Raw genomic sequence first — 25,315 nt, 5'->3', positions numbered from 1 at the left:
CTACTAACACATTTTCCCCAACATAGCAGCAAGGGGTTAATTTGGTTTAGGAGTACACAGGGCCACGCACAAGGTCGAGCCATGCACAAGTCACACACGATCCCGTCTACTGTACCTACTGAGGCTGGGGTGTAGAGTAGGGGCCTGGCCTTGACAACGGCCGACAGGAAGAGGGGCTGTGTCTTTCCTTCTCGCTTTCCGGCCACCATCCTCCCTGGAGGCAGGGCAGGCCCACAGGGTCCAGTTTGATTCTGTCCAAACTTGAGAAGATTCCCTAGAAATGTCACCAAATCCCCCAGAGAACCCCCCCCCCCCATCTCCAGGAGCCCAGGGTGTACCAGGAGGAGGTCGTCCACCCCGTGTCTTTGATCTCCACTTGCTCTCAGAGCCCAGGAGGTAGCAGGTGGTGGGGCTTACACCCAGAAGCCTCTCCACTTGCCCAAGGCCTCAAAGGCCATTGGCAGTGGGCCTGGACTCAGACGCAGCTCTCTGGGCTCCCAGGCCTGGCCCCTTCAGCTGCCCTGGCCTTGACTGTGGTCGCCCCAGGAAGTCCAGTGAGCTGAGCCACATGGGGGTGGGCTTGGGGGCACTTGGCTCCCCAGCTCTGGGTGTCAGTTGGTATTTCTACTTCCCACCTGGCCTTCCCACGCCAGGCAGGCAGTCTGTGGTCTGTGTCCCCAATAGGAGGTAAGCATCAGTCCAAACCGGGCTGAGGGGGCAGTGGGGGGGGGGGGGGGGGGCGCTCCGTGACCCTGACACATGAGTGTTAACCATCAACCCTCCAAATTTTCCCTGGAACAGCTGCCCAGGACTCCATGCCGAGAGACCTGGGTGGGCGGCACTCAATGCCCCCACCCCCAGCCACACCCCCACTCAGGATATACAAACTAGTGTGCGTGTGGCTCTGGCAGAAAGGGCTGACCAAAGCCTCTGAGCCGGGTGTGGTGGGTGTCGGAGGCCCAGGGGTGGGGGCAGCAGTGACGGGAGGCCTCGTTTCCCCGGCAACAGAGCGGAGACTGTTCCACAAATACCAGCCGGTGGGTGCCACGGCAGGACGGCCAGGAGCAGTGAGGCCAGAGTTCTGAGTCTGCCCCAGGTACTGCCAGAAGTCTACCTCCTCGGAGCACCTCGGGCCCCGGCCGCCTCCTCCGGGGAGGCCCTCTGCCAGCTCGGTTCTGCAGGGATGCATCCTTTCAGCCAGCAAATCCCTTATGTTCCTGCACACGCCCTGCCATAGCTTTGTACTCTCTCTGTTGGGAGTGTTCTTTCTCCTCTGGCCGGCGAGCTCCTCCCCCAACCCCGATGTCCACTTCAAATAGCCCCTTGCATGGTCACATGACTGCCCTGAGGTACGCTTGGATCAGTCAGTGGAAAAGATACGCTTTATCCAAAAGGCTCTGATGAACCCTAGACGAGCAGATCGGGACAGAGGGAATGGGTCAGGTCAAGGACAGGACTCCCAGGGCAAGTAAACCATTAGTCTCTGTCAACCGTCTTTAGAGGCATCACGGAAGGGACACTGTCTTTCACTGACTGGCCTGGGACGAGCCCCCTTACTTCTTTGAGCCCCAGAATCCCCTTCCCTAAAATGGAGACATGGAAGGAGATGTTTCTCTTTTTTTTATTTAAAAAAAAAATTTTTTTTTAACGTTTATTCATTTTTGAGAGACAGAGACAGAGCGAGAGGGGCACGGGGCAGAGAGAGAGGGAGACACAGAATCCGAAGCAGGCTCCGGGCTCTGAGCTGTCAGCGCAGAGCCCGATGCAGGGCTCGAACCCACAAACCGTGAGATCATGACCTGAGCCAAAGTCGGATGCCTAACCGACTGAGCCACCCAGGCGCCCCATGAAGGAGATGTTTCTTAAGGGCCTCCCAGCTCTGACAACTTCATGACTCTGTGATTCTGGGGTCCCCTCTCCCCTCTCTCTGAGGGTTATCTATTTTCTCAGGGGGCTTACATATCACCCGTCTGGCTCTCAGGCTGGCCTTATCTCATTGGCCTCAGCCTAAGGTGGTGTTAGCTCTTCTTGGATTTCTAGCAGAGGCTCCCTGAGCAGGGGGCTCCCTGGAGAACCCCACATGTGTCCCCAGTCTATCAAGAGGTCTCTGCCACTCCCGTCTGCACCCCTGCCTAGATTTCCTCAAGGGCCTACAACAAGTCCTTACTCATTTTCTTCTCAGATTCTCTCCGAACATTTGCCCCCAGCCTGAAAAAGTTCTCACCGTCTCTGTGATAAGAAAAACACTCTATGTTGAGGGTGTGGAACTCCGTGCTCTGAGGCCTCTGGGCTTTGCTCATAGTATTCAAACCAGGCTTCCGGGAAAAATGGCAGATTGAACGTCTAGTTTCAATCCCTCGCAAAAACCCCACTAGAATTACAGTCAAGAGGTTCGCGTATGCATGCGCACGCGCACACACACCCAGAATAGACCACAACAATGTTTTAGAAGCTGGAAAGCAGGTCGAAGAGTAGTAACTGACTGAGCAGACCCGAGAAAGGAAAATCTCACACTCACAGTGAAGAAAAGTGAGAGCCGACTAGACGGACCCCTCCGCACTCTTCAGGAGCTAGAAGCGTCAGGAACGTCTGGAATGGGGGTAAAGGGGTGGCCAGAATGAGCAGGACTCGTTGAAAGTAGGCAAAGAAGTTGGGTCCCTCGGTCCCCTCTATTCCCCACTCATGAACACCTGCGCTTTTCCATCCCGGGAGAAGACTGGAGATTTGTACCCTGGAAAAGGGTCAAAAGTGGCTCTTTGGATTGGAGGCCGCCAGGTGCAGCTGAGGATCGGCATTCTCACCGCAAATAGCGAGACTAAGTGACTGTGTGGATTCTAAACGCCAAGACCGCGGCCCCCACACACCCTGCCTGGAGCCCGGAAGCTAAGTCTTTGCCCTCTGGAGAAGACCTGTAGAGAAAAGGGCCTTGATGTGTGGGTCTGTTCTCACCCGTGCGTTCAGACCACACCAGGGCTCACCACCGTGGCATTTCAGAAGACTGTGGACCACGAGAAGAGCCTAGAGGCTTCCAGAGACAGGAAACGAGTCACATTCAAAAAGCTAGACGTGAGTTTGGTTTCTCACCAGGACCCTCGAAGCCAGAAGACAGGAGAGCACCGGCTTCAAAATTCGAGGGGCAACGCTTTACGACCTGGGATTGCGGAAACAGTGAAACTCTTCACCCAGTGACAAGGTAGGGCAAGAACATTTTCAGATATGCAGGGGCTCAAAAGACTTACCTGCCATGACACTCTTCTTGGAAACCTCTGGAGAATGTGCTCCCCTAAAAGGAGGACTCATCCAAGACACAAGAGACCACCATACCCAGGAAACAGAAGGCCCAACACAGAAGAGGAGCAGAGGACGGCCCCCAGATGAGGTACAGACAGATGGCGGGTGACAGTGGAGCTCCAGACACAGAGTGACAGGTCCAGAAGGTAAGAGGGGGCCAGAAAGATGGGACTTCAGGAAGATAAAGCCGATAGAGCTCCTGATGCTTCTGAATGTCTTGAGAGGACAATTAGACAAGCAGCAAGCCAGGAATGGAATTAGTGATAAAGACACAGAAAGTCAGACTATGAAACAAGACAGTGATTAACTTCAGGGATAACAAAAATCTGTAGAGGAGGAAAAAGATTCATAATTGACTACATTCTTTTTTCTTTACTGTAGAAAGTGTTCCCATGGCTTAATATCATAGACTTACTTGATCTAACCAAAATGGCATCCTAATTCCATAGGGAGGGAGGGGGGTTCCCGTGTCTGGGGAGAGTAGCGGTGGAAAGTGTGCTCGATCTCTGAGTTCGTATCGGGAAGTCAGTAGATCGTGTCCACCCTGAACGATTAGAAAGTGACTCTGCAAGTGTGTTGTCTAGACATCTAAAGACCACCCCAGATCGTCAGGGGGAAAGAGAAAGCAGCTACTTCAGGGAAGGAAGCAGGGGTGAGAGGGGCAGGGGCGTCCCATCGTGTTTGCACACAGGCCTTCTAGAATTATTTGACTCCGCCGTAGGTCCTAGTCCCTAAAACTAAAAGCAAAGGAGGAAAGAGACCGGCGTGGCTCCCTCCCGTGTCTGCTTTTGCAGGCGGTGGCCTCCTGCGGGGAAAGTGAGGCAGCACTGAGGGGCTCCGGCAGCTTGACTAGAGGCCGCTTTCGGAGGCCGACTTGCCCTAACGAGCTTCCTGCAGATGGCCAACGGAGCAGAGGCCCAGAACCCGTGAGAAGCCATAAGCCTCTTGGGTCAGCCCCGGAACACCCAGCCATCCGGCCCTTGACCGTGATGAGCGCAGGAGGTGAACGTCCGCCTCGGTGCTGAGCTACGGCGGGGTTCCAGCCTGTCTTCACGGCAGAAGACGGCCACCACCCCGTCGAAGGCAGCCCTGCCTTGCACCCCACCCGCGGCCCGGCACCCAGGGGACGCTCGGACGTTTGTGGAATTCCTGTCATGGACCAAACACTGAGCTAAATTGGATCTCCAATCTGGTGTGGGTGGGCACACAAGTCTTTTTAAGACTGTCTTCGGGCTATAAAAAGACAAAATAAATGCACATATATATGTATAGATATGTGATGCTCTCACAGACTTACCTCTTTGGATCCTCACATCCTCTGAGGACATATAAGGGAGGCGTTTTGATTTTTCCCTTTGTGTGGAAGACAAAAGGGAGAGTCTGGGAGGTTAAACCATGTGCCCAAGGTCAAGGGGTTCCACGTGGCGGAGGCTGGCTCTCACCTATGGATGGAGCATCCGATTAGCTTTTAGTTTAGTTTACCTTTTATCCTCTTCTTCCAGCGGGCCTCACAGAAGGAACCAGCAAAGGGGATTGGCGGGGGGCCGTGCCCTGGTTACTGCACGTCTCTGCCATGAGACAGCCCGGTGAGATGTCTGGACAGACCCCGGAGGAGCAATGTGCTGGCCTCGCAGGAGCCCCTGCCTCCCTCAGTGGCTGCGCAGGGTTCATTAGCGACTATCTCAGGAAGCAGTTTAGGGAAGGGCTTTCTTCACACAGCCCAGAATAGATTTCGAGGGGGAGGGGGAGTATCGAGCGCACAGGGTCTGAGCCTTCACGGGCCGGAAACCTCCCCAGGGTACCCAGCAGAGAGGAGGGGTCCAGGGGAGGCAGGAACAGATACAGATCAAGCCCTTAGCCTGGGTTACGCGATCTCATTTTATCCTCAACCTAGGAGTACTTATCCCCAATTTCCAGATGAGGCAAACTAAGGCTCAGAGGCTCCCGACGTGCCAAATTCACCGGCTGGGAGACGCAACAGGGCAGGCGTGGGCCCCTCCCACCTGCCCACACCTGCCCACACCTGCCCACACCTGCCCACACCTGCCCACACCTGCCCACGCCCTGCAGGTGGGGTTGCTGGGAGTCAGCAGGGTAAAGTGTGGCTGCTCCCTGGCCCTCACCCGTGGCACACCTAAAACTGAAAAATGAACCAATTCAAGGGAGGGCGTTAACCGGGTGTCGGGCCTGTGGGAGCCCGGTATTTTTAGTCATTGTGTCATTCAGACCAGGATGGAAAGATGAGAAACCACAGGGGCTGGCACGGGCCTCGGGATGAACTCATGAGCCCAAAATAGGGGGAGCCAAGGCCCTCAGATGCCTGTTGTGGGGCCTCTGAGCTGACAAGCCACAGAAATGCTGGGTTCTTTTTTGCTTTTCTCTGGAGCTCCAGATCTCTTTCAGAAGGTCAAAGGATGTTTGTGCTAGAAGGAACCTTCAAAATTAGAGTCCAATCCCTGTCTGTCCTGGTGGGGAAACTGAGGCCAAGAGAAGGGAAGTTTCATGTAGATGAGTGGCAGAGCCGTGACCCATCCAGGGTCCTTCCCCCCCCCCCCCCAGCCCTGCCTCCTGCCCTCGCTGCCACCCTGTCTCGGGGTGCGGGACGAGGCGGGGTGTGGCGACCAGAGCTCCCCATGGAGACCTAGGAAGGACCGGGCTCTGATTCAAGCTCATCACTCACAAGCCGGTGACCGTGGAGCGGCTGCCTTACTTTTTTTGTGATGCCCATTCCTCAGATCAGGATGTTACAGCTGTTTGTGAGAGTCCAAGGAGATGGCATGGAAACGTGACTTGCTGCTTCACCACCTGAAGGGAACTTCCGAGAGGAAGGAGGTGGACAGCTGGTGTAGGGGACCCTGCTGGAAGCTTCCCAGCAGCCAGTCCATCCTTCCTCCCTCCTCGCAGACCCGCGCTGTGTCGGGTACCCACTCTCTGGCCAAGGGGGGCAGCCCCCAGAACCGGGGCATCAGGACAACGGGAGTGACCTCACTCTCCTGGCCACTGACAGTTCTGGCCGGCAGAGGATGGAAGGGAGTCTGCTGGGGGCTTCCAGGAAAGGCTCCTCCCTGATTGAAAGGGAGAAAAAGGACACGTGGAGACGTAGGGCCTGGATGCTGTCAGGAAAACGTGACAACCGGGTCTATTCCAGCTTTACCGTGAAGGGAGCTTTACCTGAGGGCCAAGGACAGCACAGCAGAAGGATGAGAAGGACCGGGGTCATCGATGAGGGGCCTACCCTCTGACTACCTGCTCCGTGAGCTCACAGATTCATTTACCCCGGAGGCTCTCGATATTTGAAGCCCAGATCGTTCCAGCTGCCGTGGATGAGTCCCAACAGAAAAGCACACGATAATTTTACTTCTAATGCCAAGGCTGACTCAGGACTTGACTCTCCTCGAGGCCCTTTCATTAGACGTGCAATCTCATTAGTCCAACAAAATCTCCCTTTTGATGCCAACTTCCTGACACAGCCTTTTAGCTCCTCGCTTGCTCCCAGGGCCTGGCGTGTCCCATTCAAGGTGGGTCACACTGAGATCATGAGGTCAGGTGTCACCACGATGTCAGAAGACACGGTGAGTGTTTGCGTGACCGGCTGTCCCCCCAGCACGGCTCTTAATCCTCGGGCGTGCTTGGCATCAGGATGTCCCAGGACAACTCACGAGGTGGCGGAGACCTGTCTTCTGGGGCCCTTCCTGTGTGATCTGCCACCCCGACAGCTCCCCTTCCGCCTTAGGGGTCCAGCATCCTCCCTGTGTCCTCCCACTGGGCCTCACCTGGTATCTGCCCCCACGCGGTGAGCAGGATCAAAGGGGAAGGGTCAAGTCTCCAGTGTGGTCCTCAGTTTCCTCACCCAAACAAGGGTTGGGTTATAGCAAGTCCTGCTTCAACCAGAACAGCCCTGCTGTTGTCCAGCTGTGCCTTGCGCCCGGGTGGCTCGGTCGGTTAAGCTTCCGACTTGATTTCGGCTCAGGTCACGATTTCACGGTTCGTGAGGTCGAGCCCCTCGTCAGGTTCTGCGCTGACGGCCTGCTTGGGATTCTCTCTCTCCGTCTCTCTCTCTGCCCCTCCCCCTCTTGCTCTCTCTCTCTCTCTCTCTCATAATAAATAAATAAACATTTTAAAAACAAGTTTAAAATCCACCAGACAAGATCACCTTTAAGGGCCTTTCCAGATCTAATGTCCTTTCTCACCCCCGATGGGTGACTGGGAACGATGTAGACAAGGTTTGCAACACAAATATCAGCGGGGCAAGGCAGGTGATGTGAGCGAGGGAAGGGGGCCCCATGTAGACGGTAGGAAGCTGTGTGGACTGTGACATACTAGGTTGAGCACGTACATCCGAAAGGACCTGCTGTGTTTAAGCTGTGGCCTCGAGGACATTCAATATCAGGCCCCTTGGGGGTCTCTGATTTTTTGAGAAGCCAGAAATCTGGAAACCTACTGGAAGTATTTGGACACAAGGCAAACAAAGCAAATCCAGCTTGCGGGCTGCCCGTCTGCAATCCCCCTCCCGAGTGACTCCCCTACAGAAGGACTAGGAGGTCAAGGGAAAGAAGGAAAGTCTAACTGGAGTGACTACCCAGCGTCCCTCACGTGCCATGAGCCTCATGGGTTCCATGTCACTCATTCTCTCTACGCCCCTGTGACCTTCGGGGACATCACCAGAGTCTGCGCCCCAGTCCCGCCCCACCCCCCCGTGTGGAGCCTGGAGCGCGTCTGTCCCCCCCAGAGGTGGCCGGCCTTGTGCTTGCCTCTCGAACTGCCTCCCCGCCCCCTCCTGTTTCAAACTCAACGGGGAGTTTCATACAGGAGATGGCAGGAGAGGGGCCTTGGCAGAGGGCGCGTGGCCGAGGGGCTGAGGCGGTGCTGGGAGGCGGGGAGACAGTGGTCACAAGACTGTCCATTCCTGCACTGTCAAAGGCGGGGCCCTGCTAGCCTTGACCCCATTCTTTGCCCTAAAGGCCCAGGTGAGGAGTGTAGCCTGAAACAGGAAGGGAGAAAATCAACAGTGATGGACCACCCCTGTGTCCCGGGCCCTGTCCTCTGGGGGTGTTATTCCAACTGAGTCCTCACAGCTGAATGAGGCCAGTGTGCCCCTTCTGCAGACGAGGAGACTGAGCCCAGAAGGTGGAAAGCGTGACATGCGGGCCGCACGTCTGGTCCGTTTGTCTCCAAAGCCCATACGTTGGACGGCATCCACGGCCCTTAGCCACCACATCAAGGACAGGCAGTGCAGCTAGCCGGACTCACCAACCACAGCTCCCGTGTAAGGGAAACGGGACTGCAGTTGGCTCTGTAGAAAAAACAAATGCGCTCATTCTGTGGGTCTGCCCCCCGGGAGCAGCGAGACCACCGGCTTGCAGCTTTAGGGCCCCTGGTTTTCTGGACTCATCGGGAGGGCCTGCTTCTTCCCTCTGTTCTTGGCTAGCGGTGGCCTCAGCCCACGCCTGCTCGGTCATTCCTCGCCGGTGGCCCACGACCACGCCAGGAAGGTTGGAATCGCAGCGTGTGTGCCCGGGTTCGTGTTTGCAACTCTGGGCGCGTGTGTCCGTCTGTCCGCGTGTAGGTAAAACCTGACTGGGTGGGAGGTGAAACACACGAGTGTGTGTGTGTTCGAAACCCAAGTTTGTTTGTGTCCGGGTTTCTGTCTGTGTGGGAGCGAGGCGAGGGTTCAGCCAGGCCCCCGTCGCTGGGGCGGCCGGCTCCTTCGGGGAAGCTGCCGGCACCGCCGGGCTCCTGGTAGGAATGTGCCAGGATTCGCCGGGAAGCTACATCGCTTTCCTCCCAGATGGGCCTGGACAGGTCTGGATGAATCACAAATCCCGAATCCCCCGTGGGCCACGTTTCCTTCTTAAAAATTCCTCTCCGTCCGCTGGGATGAGCTGAGTGACATCAGATCGAGGCTGCGCTGGTAGGAGCCTCCTGAAACGAAGTGTCCTGGGGTCACCTCAGAGCCTGCTGTGTTCCTGGGGTGTCAGGGCCACCGGAACGCACCCACGCTCTTCCTGGAAAGTGGCCAAGGTCTGAGCTCCCCCCCTCGTCACACTCCTCTCTCCCGTGGGCCCCGGCTGGGAAAGACCCGGCCAAACAGGCGCTCCAAGGGCACCGGCACCAAGGGGCGCACACGGCCGTTCTCTCTTCCTGTTTCTCTCTCCCAGTTGTATTTGCGAAGGGACCCTGGAGCTGGTGCCTCCCCTGCTCTTGCCTTCCCTTTTAAAGACCCTGAAGCTCTAGGGGCACCTGGGGGGCTCAGTCGGTTAAGCATCTGACTGCCGCCCAGGTCATCATCCTGCAGTTCGTGAGTTCGAGCCCCGCGTCGGGTTCTGTGCACACAGCTCAGAGCCTGGAGCCTGCTTCGGATTCTGTGTCTCCCTCTCTCTGCCCCTCCCCTGCTCACACTGTCGCTCTCTCTTGAAAAGATAAATAAATAAATATTAAAGAACTTTAAAGACCCTGGAGCTCTACCTGTAACCGTGGCCCAGAGGTCTACCTTCTCAGGAGATTTCCAGCCCCCTCCCCCCGCCATCTCCCTCCCAGGAACCCCCACGCCTTTTCCTTCTCGGGCCAGGTAAAGCACCATGGGGTATGGAAGGGTTTCTCATCTTGGTGTTGGGACCTTGACCTCGAGTCTAACCTCTGCCCCTCACCAGCCAGGGGTCCTGGACCAACCTCAGCTTCCCAAGCCTTCATTCCTCATTCGTAGGCAGAGTTAAGGGTTAAGCCTGTCTCAGGTGAGATCAGCAGTGGAAACTGACCTCTGGGGAGTATAAGCTGTTGATGTACGAACTTTTGCCCAATTTTGCCCCAGAGAGACTTTGTTCACGTATGTGAAACATCTTTTTCTTTTGTGGTCTGTACACGTCTTCTCCTGGTTTATATTCGCGCAATGTATCTCTTCCCATTATTTACTTTCCACATTCCTAAATCTTTATTTTTTACATGCACACAGCATAAAGCAGGATTTTGTTTCTTACCCAGTCTCTCAATTTGTGTCTTTACCCATCTAATCCATTTATGGGTGTAACATAATTTCTGACATATTTCTGTTTAACTATACCACTGTTGTGAGAGTGGTATTGTGGTGCTATATTTTCTTAAGTCCTTATCTGATAAAGATCCATATTAAAATATTTATGAATAAAAGGATTTGTTTTTAAAATTACTCTAGGGGCAAAAATGAGAGAGGGAAATGTAGCCACCATATTAAGTGTTAGGGTGATGGGTACATGAGGCTTATTATACTATTCTGTTCATTTTTTGTGTATGATTTAAACTTCCTATACCAAGAAGTTTTTAAAATCTGACATCTTGGGGCGCCTGGGTGGCGCAGTCGGTTAAGCGGCCGACTTCAGCCAGGTCACGATCTCGCGGTCCGGGAGTTCGAGCCCCGCATCGGGCTCTGGGCTGATGGCTCGGAGCCTGGAGCCTGTTTCCGATTCTGTGTCTCCCTCTCTCTCTGCCCCTCCCCCATTCATGCTCTGTCTCTCTCTGTCCCACAAATAAATAAACGTTGAAAAAAAAATTTTTTTTAATAAATAAATAAATAAAATAAAATAAAATCTGACATCTTATTTTATACCTTCTAATTGTCCTGGCCCATTTTGTTTCTTTTTCTCTCACACCTTGCCTTCCTTTAGACTGATTATTTTTTAGCATTCTACTTTTTTTCCCTCTATTCATTGGGGAGTTATATAGTCTGTTTGAATGTATTCAGAATTTACCTTTGAAATTACAACATGCATTCTTATAGCTTAATCCAGTCCAATGTCAATGAACATTCTTTCCTCTAGCCACATTGACATCTCTTTCAATTTATATGCAGTTGTCCCCTATTTTAATTCTGGTTTTCAAACCCTATGGGACATTATCATTACCTAGTAGAGCCCATGTTCACTTAAATTTATTCATACATTTACCAGTTTCTTTGTTCTCATTCCTCATTTCTTCTTTCACCTCAGTCTCTCCAACTGGGATTATCTTTCTTCTACCTGAAGTACATCCTTTAGAATTTCCTTTAGTAGAGGGCTTTGGGTGACAGATTCCCTTAACTGTCCTTGATGTGATGCTGTCTTTCTTCTGACTTTGCTCTTGAAAGATGTTTCTGTTCGCATGTAGGATTCAATGTCGGCAAATTAAAAAAAAATTTTTTTAATGTTTATTCATTTTTGAGAGACAGAGAGAGACAGAGCCTGAGAACGGAAGGGGCAGAGAGAGGGAGACACAGAATCGGAAACAGGCTCCAGGCTCTGAGCTGTCAGCACAGAGCCAGATGCGGGGCTCGAACTCACAAACTGCAAGATCCTGACCTGAGCCAAAGTCGGACACTCAACTGACTGAGCCACCCAGGCGCCCCATGATGTCGGCAATTATTTTCAGCGTATGGAATTCTATCATCTTCTGGCTCCCATTGTCGCTTTGAGAAGTCAGCTGTCAGTCCTGTTCCTCATGTGACTTTGCCCTCTGTTCAGATGATCGCTTTTGGTGGTTTTTCTCAAGTTTCACAATGATTTATGTCAGGGTAGATTCAGCGTGGGATTTATTGTGATTCTAAAATTTGTGGATTGGTATCTTTTATTAGTTCCAGAAAATTCTCCACCATTATCTCTTCGAATATGGCCTCTGCCACATTACCTTACTCTTCTCTCTCTAGGATTCAAGTTATATATATTATATAGATCTAGACATGCGCTGAACTTTTTCAGTCTTTGTCTTTGCCCTTTCAACCTGAATTTTCAATCTTTTTTTCTTTCTGTGCTGTGCTCTGGAAGATTTCTTATAACCTATCTTACAGTTCACAGATGTTCTCCTCAGCTAGGTGCAGTCTGTGGAGCCCATCCTTTTAGGTTTTTTTTTTTTCTTTTTTAAATTCTGGTAGAGTTAACATCCAGTGTTATATTAGTTTTGGGCGTACAATATAGTGATTCAACAATTCTCTACGTTACTCATTGCTCATCATGATAAGCGTTCTCTCAGCCCCCTTCATCCATTTCATCCATTCCCCACCCACCTTCCTTCCGGTAACCACCAGTTTGTTCTCTATAGCTAAGAGTCTGTTTTTTTGTTTGTCTCTTTTTTTCTTTGTTTTGTTTCTTAAATTTCACATATGAGTGAAATAATATGTTATTTGTCTTTCTCTGACTGACTTTTTTCACTTAGTATTATACTCTCCAGATCCACCTATGTTGTTGCAAATGGAAAGATTTCATCCTTTTTATGGCTGAGTAATATTCCATTATGCACACACACACACACACACACACACACACACCGTATCTTCTTTATCTATTCATCCATTGGTGGACACTTGGGCTGCTTCCATAGTTTGACTATTTTAAATAATGCTGCAAAAAACATAGGGGTGTATGTATCTTCTCAAATTAATGTTTTGGGGTTTTTTTTATTCTTTGGGTATCCTTTTAGTTTTTATTTCAATTATTGAATATTTTTATTTCTACAAGTTCTCTTAGGTTCTTTTTCAAATTGGATCCATGACTCTTGGTGGATTTCTATTCTCTGAGGATATTTTCAAGCCTGTCTTTCTTTTGTTAAACATAGCCTAGCTCTCCTATAGTCTGGTTCTTGCTCATGGAGCCTAGTTTCCTTGAGAGCCTACCTACCCATGAATGTTCTGATCATTGTATTTAAAAAGTTACTTGTGAGAATAATTTGCCACTCATGCTAAAGGTACCTTACTCAGAGAGGATTTCCATTTGTTTTTCCAGGCATCTGGGAACATTACCAAGTTCAAGGCTTGAGGGTTTCTGACTCAGGGGATTTTCCACTTCCAGGTTTTAATTCTGAATCTTTCACCCTGAGAATCTGTCAAAACCTGTGTTCTGGGGCACCTGGGTGACTCAGGTCATGATCTCACGGTTTGCATGATTGAATCCCACATCAGGCTCTGTGCTGGCAGCCTGCTCTCTCTCCCTCTCTCTCTGCCTCTCCCCCACACACCCGCAGGCATGCTCTCTTTCTCTCTCTCTGTCTCTCTCTCTCTCAAAATAAATAAATAAACTTAAAAAAAAAAACCCTGGGTTCTAATTTTCTGCGTGTAACAAATGACTTCAGGGTAAAAACTTCTTCAGTTCAGGCTTACCTCTCTGAATGAAGGTTCCCTTCATTTTGGGTGTGGTGGTTTCTTGCTGTCTTAAAAGCTTTTTAATGGTTTTATAAAGGTATATCTTACCCATATTTTAGTTCCTTTCAATAGGAGACTTCATCCAAGTAACTTGCCAACCATACTAAAAATTAGAAGTCCTTTTGAATTTTGGACTCTAGGTTCTAAAATGCTTATTCTAGAGCAGGGCTTCACAAGCTTTAATGTTCATACAAACTACTAGGGAATCTTTTTGTCTTTCTTTTTTTTATTTTTAATTTTATTTATTTATTTATTTATTTATTTATTTATTTATTTTAATTTACATCCAAATTAGTTAGCATATAGTGAAACAATGATTTCAAGACTAGATTCCTTAATGCCCCTTATGCATTTAGCCCATCCCCCCTCCCACAACCCCTCCAGTAACCCTCAGTTTGTTCTCCGTATTTCTGAGTCTCTTCTGTTTTGTCCCCCTCCCTGTTTTTATATTCTTTTTGTTTCCCTTCCCTTAGGTTCATCTGTTTTGTCTCTTAAAGTCCTCATAGGAGTGAAGTCATAAGATTTTTGTCTTTCTCTGACTAATTTCACTTAGCATAATACCCTCCAGTTCCATCCACGTCGTTGCAAATGGCAAGATTTCATTCTTTTTGATTGCCGAGTAATACCCCATTGTATATATATATACCACATCTTCTTTATCCATTCATCCATCAATGGACATTTGGGCTCTTTCCATACTTTGGCTATTGTTGGTGGTGCTGCTATAAACATGGGGTGCATGTGTCTCTTCGAAACAGCACACCTGTATCCCGTGGATAAATGCCTAGTGGTGCAATTGCTGGGTCGTAGGGGAGTTCTATGTTTAGTTTTTTGAGGAAGCTCCATACTGTTTTCCAGAGTGGCTGCACCAGCTTGCACCAGCTTGCATTCCAATCAGGTTCTGTGCTATTTATTTTACAAATAAATAGCACAGAGCCTGATTTGGGGGCTCAATCTCATGAACCGCAAGATCATGACCTGAGCTGAGATCAAGAGTCGGACACCTAATCAACTGAGCCACTGAGGCACCCCTGGGGAATCTTAAAATGTAGATTTTGACTTAGTAGCCTAGGGTGGTGATCATGAATTTGCATCTGTAGCAAACAGCGGAAGATACTGAGGCTGATTTCTTGGTCTATGGACCACTACTCCGAGTAGCAAGGCTATAGAAAACATTTTCCCAGAAAACACTGGGAATCTTTAAGTTCCTAAACTAGGGCCTCTGAGTGTCCTAAACGGGTGTTATAAAATTGAGAACCTGAGTGAGAAGATCGAAAACGAAACAAAACAAAACAGGGCCTTTCCTCTTCATTCAGAGCCTGTTGACTCAAGTTTATAGTTAATTTTAACGAATCTGTTAATCTGGCTTCCCCAGACAAAGTCAGGAGCAGGTGTATGTGTCTTGGGTATTGGGGAGGGTCTGCCAGACATGGGGACATAGATCATTTGCACAATGGATCTTAGGTTCTCGAATGACCCTGAGCTGCCTGTTTGGCTGAAGTGGGGTCAAGGACAGCAAGTAGACTCCAGGTCTAAGAGCTCATTATCTATAGCAGCAGTCTTCAAACATTTTACTCTCAGAAGACATCTTTACATTCTTAAAAATTAACAACAAACCCAAAAAGCTTAAAATTAAGGGGGTAAAGGGGCGCCTGGGTGACTCAGTCAGTTAAGTTTCCGACTTTGGCTCAGGTCATGATCTCATGGTCCATGGGTTCGAGCCCCACATTGGGCTCTGTGCTGACAGCTCAGAGCCTGGAGCCCGCTTCGGGTTCTGTGTCTCCCTCTCTCTGCCCCTCCCCCACTCATGCTCTGTCTGTCTCTCTCTCTCTTTCAAAAATGAATAAACGTTAAAAAAAATTTAATAAAATAAAATAGTAATTACCCATCACATGTAAACATAAATAATATATATTTGTGAAAACATAATTGTATATTTTAAACACATAAAAAAACTTAAGAGAGTGACACTTGTACAATTTACAGCTGGGTCCCTATACCATATGCTTTCAAGCCATTGTGATATATTTGGTTTAGTTCAAGAATTCAAAGAATAGCTGGACTTACATATATAGTTTAAAAGGGGAAAAATAGGGGCGCCTGGGTGGCACAGTCGGTTAAGCGTCCGACTTCAGCCAGGTCACGATCTCGCGGTCTGGGAGTTCGAGCCCCGCGTCAGGCTCTGGGCTGATGGCTCAGAGCCTGGAGCCTGCTTCCGATTCTGTGTCTCCCTCTCTCTCTGCCCCTCCCCCGTTCATGCTCTATCTCTCTCTGTCCCAAAAATAAAATAAAAAACGTTGAAAAAAAATTTTTTTAATAAAAGGGGAAAAATATTTTAATAGCTTTTTCCAGGCTCCCTGTGAATATTCTTCCTTGACTTTACTTAAATCCTCAGTGAGTGGTAGTTTCTTAAAGACGGTTGCAATGTGGGATCTGAATCCGTATCAATACTCTTTTTATACTGTGTTACATGAAAATCCATTGTTCTGTCTTGTACTTTGAATGGATCTTTTATCTACGCATGCTTTTGTAACATAATGCATTTGTTGTTCGGAAAATATTGGTTCACTGAGTTATACGGAGCTTCCAAATGTTGACATATTTCATCATACAATATTTTAAAAAACCACACTCATTAATCTTTGACCACATCTCATCCGTCTTGAAGTCGCAGGAGGCTATCAAGCTTAGGGTGGCAGACAGAAGTTTTCCAGACTCAAGTTTTTCACTTGACAACTCGAATCATCTCATTGGCGACAAACACTGTAGGTTGTTTTCCTTGAAGTGACGGCTCACCTTGCTCGTTGTGCGGAAACGTTCGCCAAACATCCAGTCGGAATAACCACCTTTTGCCTGTCAGTTGTTCTTCTCAAGTAAAAGCGATACTCTGGAAAATGCAGCCACTTCCGCCTGCAAGCCGATCCCACGGTGTTTTGCCTCACCACCATGTCTCAGTACGTACAAAAGTGCCTTGTGGGGGCACTGGGTGGCTCAGTCAGTTGAGCTTCCGACCTCGGCTCAGGTCATGACCTCCCGGTTCAGTGGGTTCGAGCCCCATTTGGGCTCTGTGCTGGCAGCTCAGAGCCTGGAGCCTGCTTCGGATTCTGTGTCTCCCTCTCTCTCTACCCCTCCCCCACTCATGCTCTGTCTGTCTGTCTCTCTCTCAAAAATGAATAAATGTTAAAAATTTTTAAAAATATATAAAAACAAAAAGTAAAAGTGCCTAATGACTACTTCCCAGTTCCTGACACAGAATATTGAGAGGCCATGTATTTAAGGTTTGAGATTTAATAAAATTAGTAATTTCTACTGCTTCATCAAAGACATTCTCAAGTGAAACCGGACTGTTTTTCCATTGTTGGGTGCAGGGCAGTGAAGAGCACAGAGGCCGCTAGAGCAGCAAGGGGTCTCTGCCCTGATTCCTGCTGAGTCATGGACACTTTACCCACCTTTGTTCTGGAGCCTTCTGAGCAACTGTCAGCACAGTGGAAAAGGCAGAACCGTTTAGCATAGGTATGAAAGTAATTTTGACTTCAAAGAGATATCAGGTCTTCCGAGGGGTTTAAGGACCACAGTAATTTGAGAAGACTTCATCTAAAATGTGTTTAAGTCGGGGCACCTGGGTGGTTCAGTCGGGTAAGCATCAGACTTCGGCTCCGGTCATGATCTCTTAGTTTGTGAGTTTGAGCCCCACATGGGGTTCTGTGCTGACAGCTCAGAGCCTGGAGCCTGCTTGGGATTCTGCGTCTCCCTCGCTCTCTGCCCCTCCCCCACTCACGCTCTGTCTCTCTGTCTCTCTGTCTCTCTCTCTCAAAAATAAATAAATATTTTTAAAACTAACTAACTAAATAAATAAATAAAATTTGTTTAAACAATGGTTAGTCCTACTATTAAATATGCCGTAGCCATGAGAAACAGTAAAATAGAACCGTGTATTTTCATAGGCAATTTTTTCCAAATCAAGTTAAATATGTAAACATATTTAGAAAGTCATGGAACAATAGTAGTTTATGTTTTATGTACTATAACATTATCACATTTATGTTAATACATGTGTGTGTGATGTATATGATACATATCCAACTGTTAATAATTTCTCCTGAGGAACATCAAGTTTTTATTGCAATGTCTGTATTTGAATCTATTATAATAATATTCTCACGTGTTATTCATTCAATGACTAAACATTTTTTTTTAATTTTTAACATTTTTTCCACCTTTGAGAGAGAGAGAGAAACAGAGATCATGAGATCATGACCTGAGCCCAGGTCGGACGCTTAACCGACTGAGCCACCCAGGCACCCCAACAATTTTTTCTAATGCAGCAGGCCCTAGAAGGAAATTCTATGCGGCAGGTGGAGCGTAATACCTGAAGTTGGCCTCAAGGGCTCCAGGTACAGAGCGAGACGGTTGGAGTCCTGACCCCACTCCTCCAAGGTTATGAAATCTCAGACAACTGACGTAATCTCCCAGACTCTCAGCTTCCTGATTTTGAAGCTGGGGATACAATACCAGTGGCAAAACTTTGTTGGTGAATAACAAAGGACATAATATGCGTAAAGCATCGGCAGAGTCGGGCACACAGCAAACACTCATTAATTGGTGGTTTAATCGTACAAAGGATAGTACTAACCGGGTCAAATGTGGGAGGAGTGTCCCGCGAGTCCCGCGTCACTTTAGGGGGCAGCCGGGTCACAGGCTGGCAGGTAGGAACGGGGGGATGCTGGCAGGTGCTGGGGCTCCAGGCGTCAGTCTTGGCTCCCAGGGTGCGTGGGGCAAGGGACCCGGGCCTTGCTGCCTGGCTTGTATCCGAGCAAAACCTAAGCACTTGGCATCAGTCCCCTATGTGCTGTGGGCGTAACAGACAAGTGTCAATCACACGGCTCGCTTTCAACGGAGACGGGGAGGTGATGTCACACGTTAAAAAATGAGAGTATGAGTGTGTGGGGTGCCTGCGGGGTTCAGTCGGTTAAGCATCTGACTTCGGCTCAGGTCGTGATCCCACATCTGTGGGTTCAAGCCCCGCATCGGGCTCTGTGCTGACAGCTCAGATCCTGGAGCCTGCTTCAGATTCTGTGTCTCCCTCTCTCTTACCCCTTCCCCACGCACGCACCTGCTCTCTCTCTCTCTCTCTCTCTCTCTCAAACAATAAAACATGAAAACAATTAAATAATAAAGAAACAATGATAAGCTACCCGAGAAATGTGTAACCTCACTCATAAATAGATGAGTGCAAGTCAGAACCGTGAATTACATTTTCCGGACTGATAAGAATTACAGTTTGATTACACATCGTGATGGTTAGAGTTTCTAGGAAAACCCACTCACACACCGTACACAGGAATTTTAATTTGTTGCCATGGTTTCGGAGAGCATTTGAGAAATTCCAAATACCTTTGGTATGTCTTAGCAGCTTGGTTTCTAGAAATGTATCCTGTAACTATCCCTGCACAAGAGCCGAAAGGTACGTACAAAAAAGGAAGACTGTCCATACGGCATTGTTTTATACATGAAGGGAAAAAAGCGACTTAAATATTCATGAGTATGGGATTATGTAAATACATTTTTCTACACTCACATTACGGCATATTATGCTGTCTGTAGAAACAACGAGGCTGATCTATGCATACTGACGCAGAAAGTTATCTGAGACACGCTAATTGAGAATGAAAAGTGACGCCTGGGCCAGCACGCATCACATGACCTGTGGGGTGCACACTTGCTCCTGTACTGTGCTCATTCGCACAGTAAGCATCCAGAAATGCCTCTGACGACGGGGGCTGAAAAAGCAAAAAGTAGAGGCCTCTTGGGAGGAGCCAAGATGGCGGAACAGCACGGAAGGTTTTTGTGTGTCTCGCGTCCATGAAATAGAGTCAAAGTAGAGGCCTCTTGGAGGAAGAAGCTTCTGGCAACTTCTGGAAACTTCTAGGATTGTCTGAGCAAGGTCCCAAACTCCATTTCCTTCTTGGTTGGTTTTTTTAAAAATCTTGCTATGATGTGGAGCGTGTGTGAAAGGCTGAGCAGAAAAAAGCCGGAAGCTGGGATCAGGTCATCTGAATTACTCCTTTGAAGAAGGACGCGTTTTCCCAACTGACTCTGTGCTTCTGTTAAGTGCAAATTGCGGGAAGAGTTTGCTCGTGGGCGTGCGTACAACAACTCCCCCCCCCCCCCCCCCCCCCCCGGGGTCCTGGCTGTGAAGGCTGATGAAGTCCTTCTTCACAGCTGTCCAGGAAGCCCGGGGCTGTGTGGCTTCCTGAGGCCAGCCCTGTGACCTCTCTGCCGGAGAGGAATGATGGCGGAAGAAGAGCAGGTGACACGCGTACAAATGCGCGGTGCCTTTTTGCTAATCTCTGCCTGGGTTTATATCCAGGCTTTCTGAGGGAATAAATCATGGATGACGTCAGCAAACCCGGGGAGGTCGACTCCTGAGTCATTCTCAAGGGAATGGGGTGTCTGGCTAATTGAATTCTGTGGCTCAAATTGAGTTACCACGGTGACAAAGGACGTCGGATATGCCGGAGTTGGGAGCATGAAGACGTTAAAAGAGTGAATTTAACACTTCTGCTCCACAATGGGGATTCAGCCGTTCTGTGGGAATTCAAGGAGACCCAGCAGCTGTCAAGGTCTGACTCACTGCAGTGGGCACCAGTTTTCATTGCCCAGGATTCTAGACCTAACAGGTTCCGGAGTTCGGACTGAATCAACAGTTTGATGCATGTCTTGGCTCAAAACTTCACCACCTCCCCGGTTAGAATTGCCAAATTCACAAAACCAAAACGCAGAATGCCCAGTTAAATTTGAGTTTCAGATACCCAATGGATAATTTTTGGGTATAATTATGGCCATGCAAGTATTAGTTGCTGTTTATCTGAAACTCAAATCTAACCAGGCATCCTGTATTTTTTTGTGTGTGTTTATTTATTTTGAGAGGGGGAGGATGCAGAGAGAGAGAGAGGGAGAGAGAGAATCCCAAGCAGCCTCCACACTCAGCGGACTCTGACGGGGGGGCTCGATCCCACAACCGCAAGATCATGATCTGAGTTGAAATCAAGAGTCAGACACTTCACGGATTGAGCCGCCCAGGCACTACGCCCCCACCCCGGCATCCTGTATTTTATCTGGCAACCCTATCCCCAATGGCTACGAACCAAAGCCTGAATTCTGACCTCCAATTCTCCAAGATTCAGCCCCTTCCTGACTTTGCAATCTCACTTCCCACACACTGTTCCCTTTCTGGTACCCATTTTCGTTTCTAGACAAAGCGAACTACCTCTTACGTGTTGCTTTGCCTTTTGCTTTCCTGCCCCTCTGCCTTTGCGAAAGCTTCTCCCTTTGTTTTCCATCTTAAAGGCCATGCATGCCATCCCTAATCCCCAGTGGGGCAGAACCTCCCTCCTCTTCAAACACCCTTGGTGTCTTTTTGAATGAGCACCTACCATCAGAGAACACTTATTGCTTTATTTGCCTGGTAGCTCTTCCTTCTTCTGGAAAAACACCCTGCTTCTGAGAACTGCTCCTCTGACTCCAACCACTTGATTCTGGAAGGAGCTTCCATATTCTCATCGCCTCTGCCTCTGGCCACAGATGATTGGCCCAAAAGCGGACACCTGATCCAAGCCAGTTCAATGAGATCCTTCCCTAGGCGTTTTTTTGTGAAGCGTCCTGTCTGGGACTCAGCCCAGATTACACTCTAACATCTATACTGAGCATTGAGCCAAGATCACCGCTGATATCAAGGATATAATCATTTTACCTGTAAGGATCCGTAGTCCTGACTGCCCTCTCCCCTAAGGACACCCACCCCCATCTGACCTGCTGGTAGAAGAGGTCATGGGGTAATGGGATAGGCACTGCCCTGGGAGTCCAGAGAGAAACCTGGGCTCTGGTCAGAACTTCACTACTAACTCCCTGCAAGACCCATCATCACAACAGATGGTAAACTCTTTGAGGGCAAGACCTCACCTTATTCTTCTCTGTAATGTCAGAGACGTACCCTTGGTAGGAGTTAGGTAAATGGTAAATGATGATGGTGGTAATGGTGACGCCCACAATGACAAAGCAAGCCATTGCCCCTCTCTGGGACTTAGCTGTCTTTACTATAAAATTGGAGGGTTGGATTTGATGAGCTTTAAGACACCCCCGGTTCAAGTGGTCTATCGCCACCAAGGCCAATCCTGAAAGACTCTGATGACTGCCTCACAACACCTGTAGAGCATCAAGCCAAGATCGCCATTGCTGTCAAAGACAGAGCCATCTTATCTGTGAGGGCCAAGGTCAACTGCAATAAATGAACCCTCTGGTGGGACACATTGATAATGAAGGAGACTATGCATGGGGACAGGGGATATATGGGAAATCTCTGTACTTTTCCTCTCAGTTTTGCTGTGAACCTAACCCCGCTCTAAAACATAAAGTACACACACACACACACATAAATAAATTGCTAAATGTGGGATGATACGGGGTGGAGCTACAACATTCCTGAGTGAATAAAAGTGAAATCCAAGAGTAGGACTCTGGGTGGTATCGTTTTGTGTTTTCCTCTTTACCAAATCTACACCTCATCAAACTTCCAATACTGCTATGGTCCCACTGGGTCTTCAACTGAGGTGGACATAACGTTAGCAGTTTAGTAGTCCGTGGAATGATTTTAGGTTGTACATAGGTGAACCTTTTTTATTCTAATATTTTCATGTTTATCAGAATAAATATTGTTTGCATGTATAGTATTAACAGGAAGTTTCCTTTTTTTAATATTTTTATTTCTTTTTGAGAGACAGAGCGAGAGTGAGAGAGAGAGAGCACGAGTGTGGGAGGGGCATAGAGAAAGAAAGAGAGACACAGAATCTGAAACAGGCTCCAGGCTCTGAGCTGTCAGCACAGACCCTGATGCGGAGCTCGAACTCGTGAACTGGGAGATCACGACCTGAGCCGAAGTCAGACCCTTAATCGACTGAGCCACCCAGGGGCCCCAGAAAGTTTTCTTTTTAAAAATTTTTTTTAATGTTTTTATTTATTTTTGAAGGAGAGAAAGAGACAGAGCATGAGCGGGGGAGGAGCAGAGAGAGGGAGACACAGAATCCGAAGCAGGCTCCAGGCTCCGAGCTGTCAGCACAGAGCCCGACGCGGGGCTCGAACCCACAAACTGTGAGATCATGACCTGAGTCAAAGTCGGACGCCCAACCGACTGAGCCACCCAGGCACCCCAAGTTTTCTTTTTTTAAATAAAGTATTAGGTAAATGATAAACAGTACCAGTGACACCGAGTTGGCCTGACTCCCAAGTATGTCCCCCTCCTCGAAACAAAGGCCCCACCAGGGAAACATAAGGTCACAAGAGCGTGGGTGAGTTTTGTGAACCTGCCGAGAGAGGCCAGCCCCAACCCTCTCTCATCTGTCCACAGTGAAGGCCTTTCTGTACTTAGCAGGCCGACATGTGCCATGCTGGCATCCCTCACCTTATAAAATCATGCATTTTAGCAAAGTTGCACTTAAATTGAATTTTTGCCAGGCCAGAATTTGTAGCGACTATTATTCGCTGGACTGTTGCAATGGCATTTAGTCCTTTAAAATTAAAAATTAAAAGAAAAGATGACAGGGCCTGTGAGGAATCCATCAGCCACTTTGTGTCACAGCCAGAGAATAACTAATGGCTTTGTCCCCGTGGCTATGGCTTCCCAGAAGGGTATTATGAAGGATTAAAGGGTATCGAGGGAGTAATTCTAATTTGAGACTTACGGTGCCTTAAATCTCTCATGATGAGAAAATGAAAGCTTATACGGCCACGTGCTGACAAGAGGGCTTTCAGAGACGTTCTCGAGAAGAGTCAGAAACCCGAAGTTGGGGACTAGACGCTGAAATGGGAGCCGGGGTGAGTCTGCGGGGCTGCCTGTAGGAGGGGGCGTTGCCTGTGGGAGGGGGCGTTGCCCGTAGGAGGGGGCGTTGCCTGTAGGAGGGGGCGTTGCCCGTAGCAGGTGCAGCAGAGGCCAAGAAGTCCAGGCAGCTTAGGCAGAGGAGGCTCAGACGCGTAAGTAGGGGCTCCAAATACATCTCATCCATTCGCTCGTTCGTTCGTTCGCTCGTTCGTTCGCCTCATGATCCCTTCCGCAAAATAAGAGCATTCAAATTGGAGTCTTCTAGGCCATCCAAAGAGTCTGAAATGTTCTGTCCGTATTTAGTCAGCAGCATAAAACTGTTTGCTTCATTTATTTTTTTTTTTCTCGAGAAAGAGAGGCAGAGAAAGCAGGAGACAGAGAATCCCAAGCAGGCTCCGCGCTGTCAGCACAGAACCCATGAACCGTGAGATCATGACCTGAGCCAAAATCAAGAGTTGGACGCTCAACCCACTGAGCCACCCGGGCGCCTCATGTTCACTTTTCGAAGTAGAACAAATCTCTGCTCTTTATTCACCGGAGAACAAAAGCTTAGAGAGTCAAAGGCAGCAAAGTGGCACGAATGTACACTTGCTGATTATGGTATCGAATCTACACATTTCAGATCAAGAGCCGCCTCCAGGTGGCTGTCTCCCCCTCAGGCTCAAGCCACCGTGACCCGGAGGCAGTCCCTTCGGGTGCTGCCTCCAGGGCTATTGAACGAACTGTTTAGGTACATCTCTCTACACGTGTGTATTTCTGATCACTCAGACTCAGGAACATCCTCACAGAAGCTTGAGAGGTCACGCCTTTTGCCTCGTTGCATCCGAGGTGGCCAGGTGGGTCACCGGCAGCTCTCCTGGGGCCGTCGGAGGAAATCTGGCCAGAGTTCTCGCTCTTGCCGTGTCTGCTCAAACCGGCTGGGTCCGCTAGGGAAGTGCAGCCTCAGTATGTGCCGCCAGTGTTACCGTCGGCATGCCGAGGATACAGGCTGCCTCAGGTTGGATTAAGTGAACTTTCTTGGATGGGTCGTCCACGTCACCTGCCTTCATGCAAAGTCGTTGTACCTAAAATAAACAAATACTTCCCATATGAGTGTTGGAAGGGGGGAAGATTTTTAATTAAAATTCAAAGGTCCCTGCAGATATAAACACACACATAGAATGAAGGTACCACTGCGGAGGGAGTGTGGCGTTACCGTCTGGATAATCCTTAAGCCCCCCAGTGGGAGCATCCGGTGTGGTCGTCCCAACTCTGGCCCAGCTCAGTGTTTCTCATCACCGTCTGCGTGTTTGATCCGTTCCAGCCCCACAAAACCATGATGCAACAGTATCGGATGGTATCAGCTCTTCTGCAGAGAGGCCTCATTCCCTCTGTCGGCCAAGTTCAGTCTCCATGGCACGGAATGTTTCCACTTCCATTTGTACCTTCAGATCTGCGTGAAGCGGAAGGACGGACGGGCGCTCTCTCCGGGCACTTTCTTCCAACGGGAACAGTTCTGAAAATCCTTCTCTATAAATGTCCGTCACAGCTGCAGGGGTTAGGGGGGGATGGTTCATAGACCTCCTTGTCTTTAAGCAGGAAGACGCATTCTAGAGGTGAATGGAAGACTTCCATCATCCGTCTTGTGTTCCTTTACTACGTGGTCCTTTGGTCGGACCAGTCAGTATTCAGTACTGTCCCCATCCTAGTCCCTCCTCCTTTGGGCTTCGTAGTGCGGCCCTTTCACACCCGGATCACTTGGGGCCACCTCCCGACAGCGGCCCCTGTCGTCCCTGCAAAACTGACGGCTCTGATTTCAATTTCCACATGGAAGTCTCCTCCAGACCCCCAAACCCCACCATGGCGTAGTTGGAGTCCCTTGTTTTTCACTCAGATGAGCCATTTCTACCAAATAAAATGGTTCCTTAAAAGCTGTCTGTGGGTAAAATTTGTATAAATTGAAATTTATACGTTGCATTCAGCGAAGCTGCCCCCCTGGGAAAAGGAACTTGCAGAAGTCCCTAAAACAACGG

At 49.1% G+C, this 25,315-nt stretch overlaps 1 protein-coding gene across 1 annotated transcript in view; it reads left to right on the top strand.

Moving 5' to 3' along the window:
* LOC125158267 (40S ribosomal protein S29-like) overlaps positions 1–24,310 on the top strand; it is a 30,487-nt gene extending 6,177 nt beyond the window's left edge. Inside the window, exon 3 of the mRNA XM_047845112.1 lies at positions 24,132–24,310. Coding sequence (XP_047701068.1) covers positions 24,132–24,310 — 179 coding nt within the window. The remainder of the gene's footprint in view (positions 1–24,131) is intronic.
* The last annotated feature ends 1,005 nt before the right edge of the window (positions 24,311–25,315 follow it).

This window comes from Prionailurus viverrinus, unplaced genomic scaffold (genome assembly GCF_022837055.1).
Source record: "Prionailurus viverrinus isolate Anna unplaced genomic scaffold, UM_Priviv_1.0 scaffold_33, whole genome shotgun sequence".
NCBI lineage: Eukaryota > Metazoa > Chordata > Mammalia > Carnivora > Felidae > Prionailurus > Prionailurus viverrinus.
The sequence above is the reverse complement of the archived record's forward strand: the minus strand, read 5'-3'. Positions and strand labels throughout refer to the sequence as shown.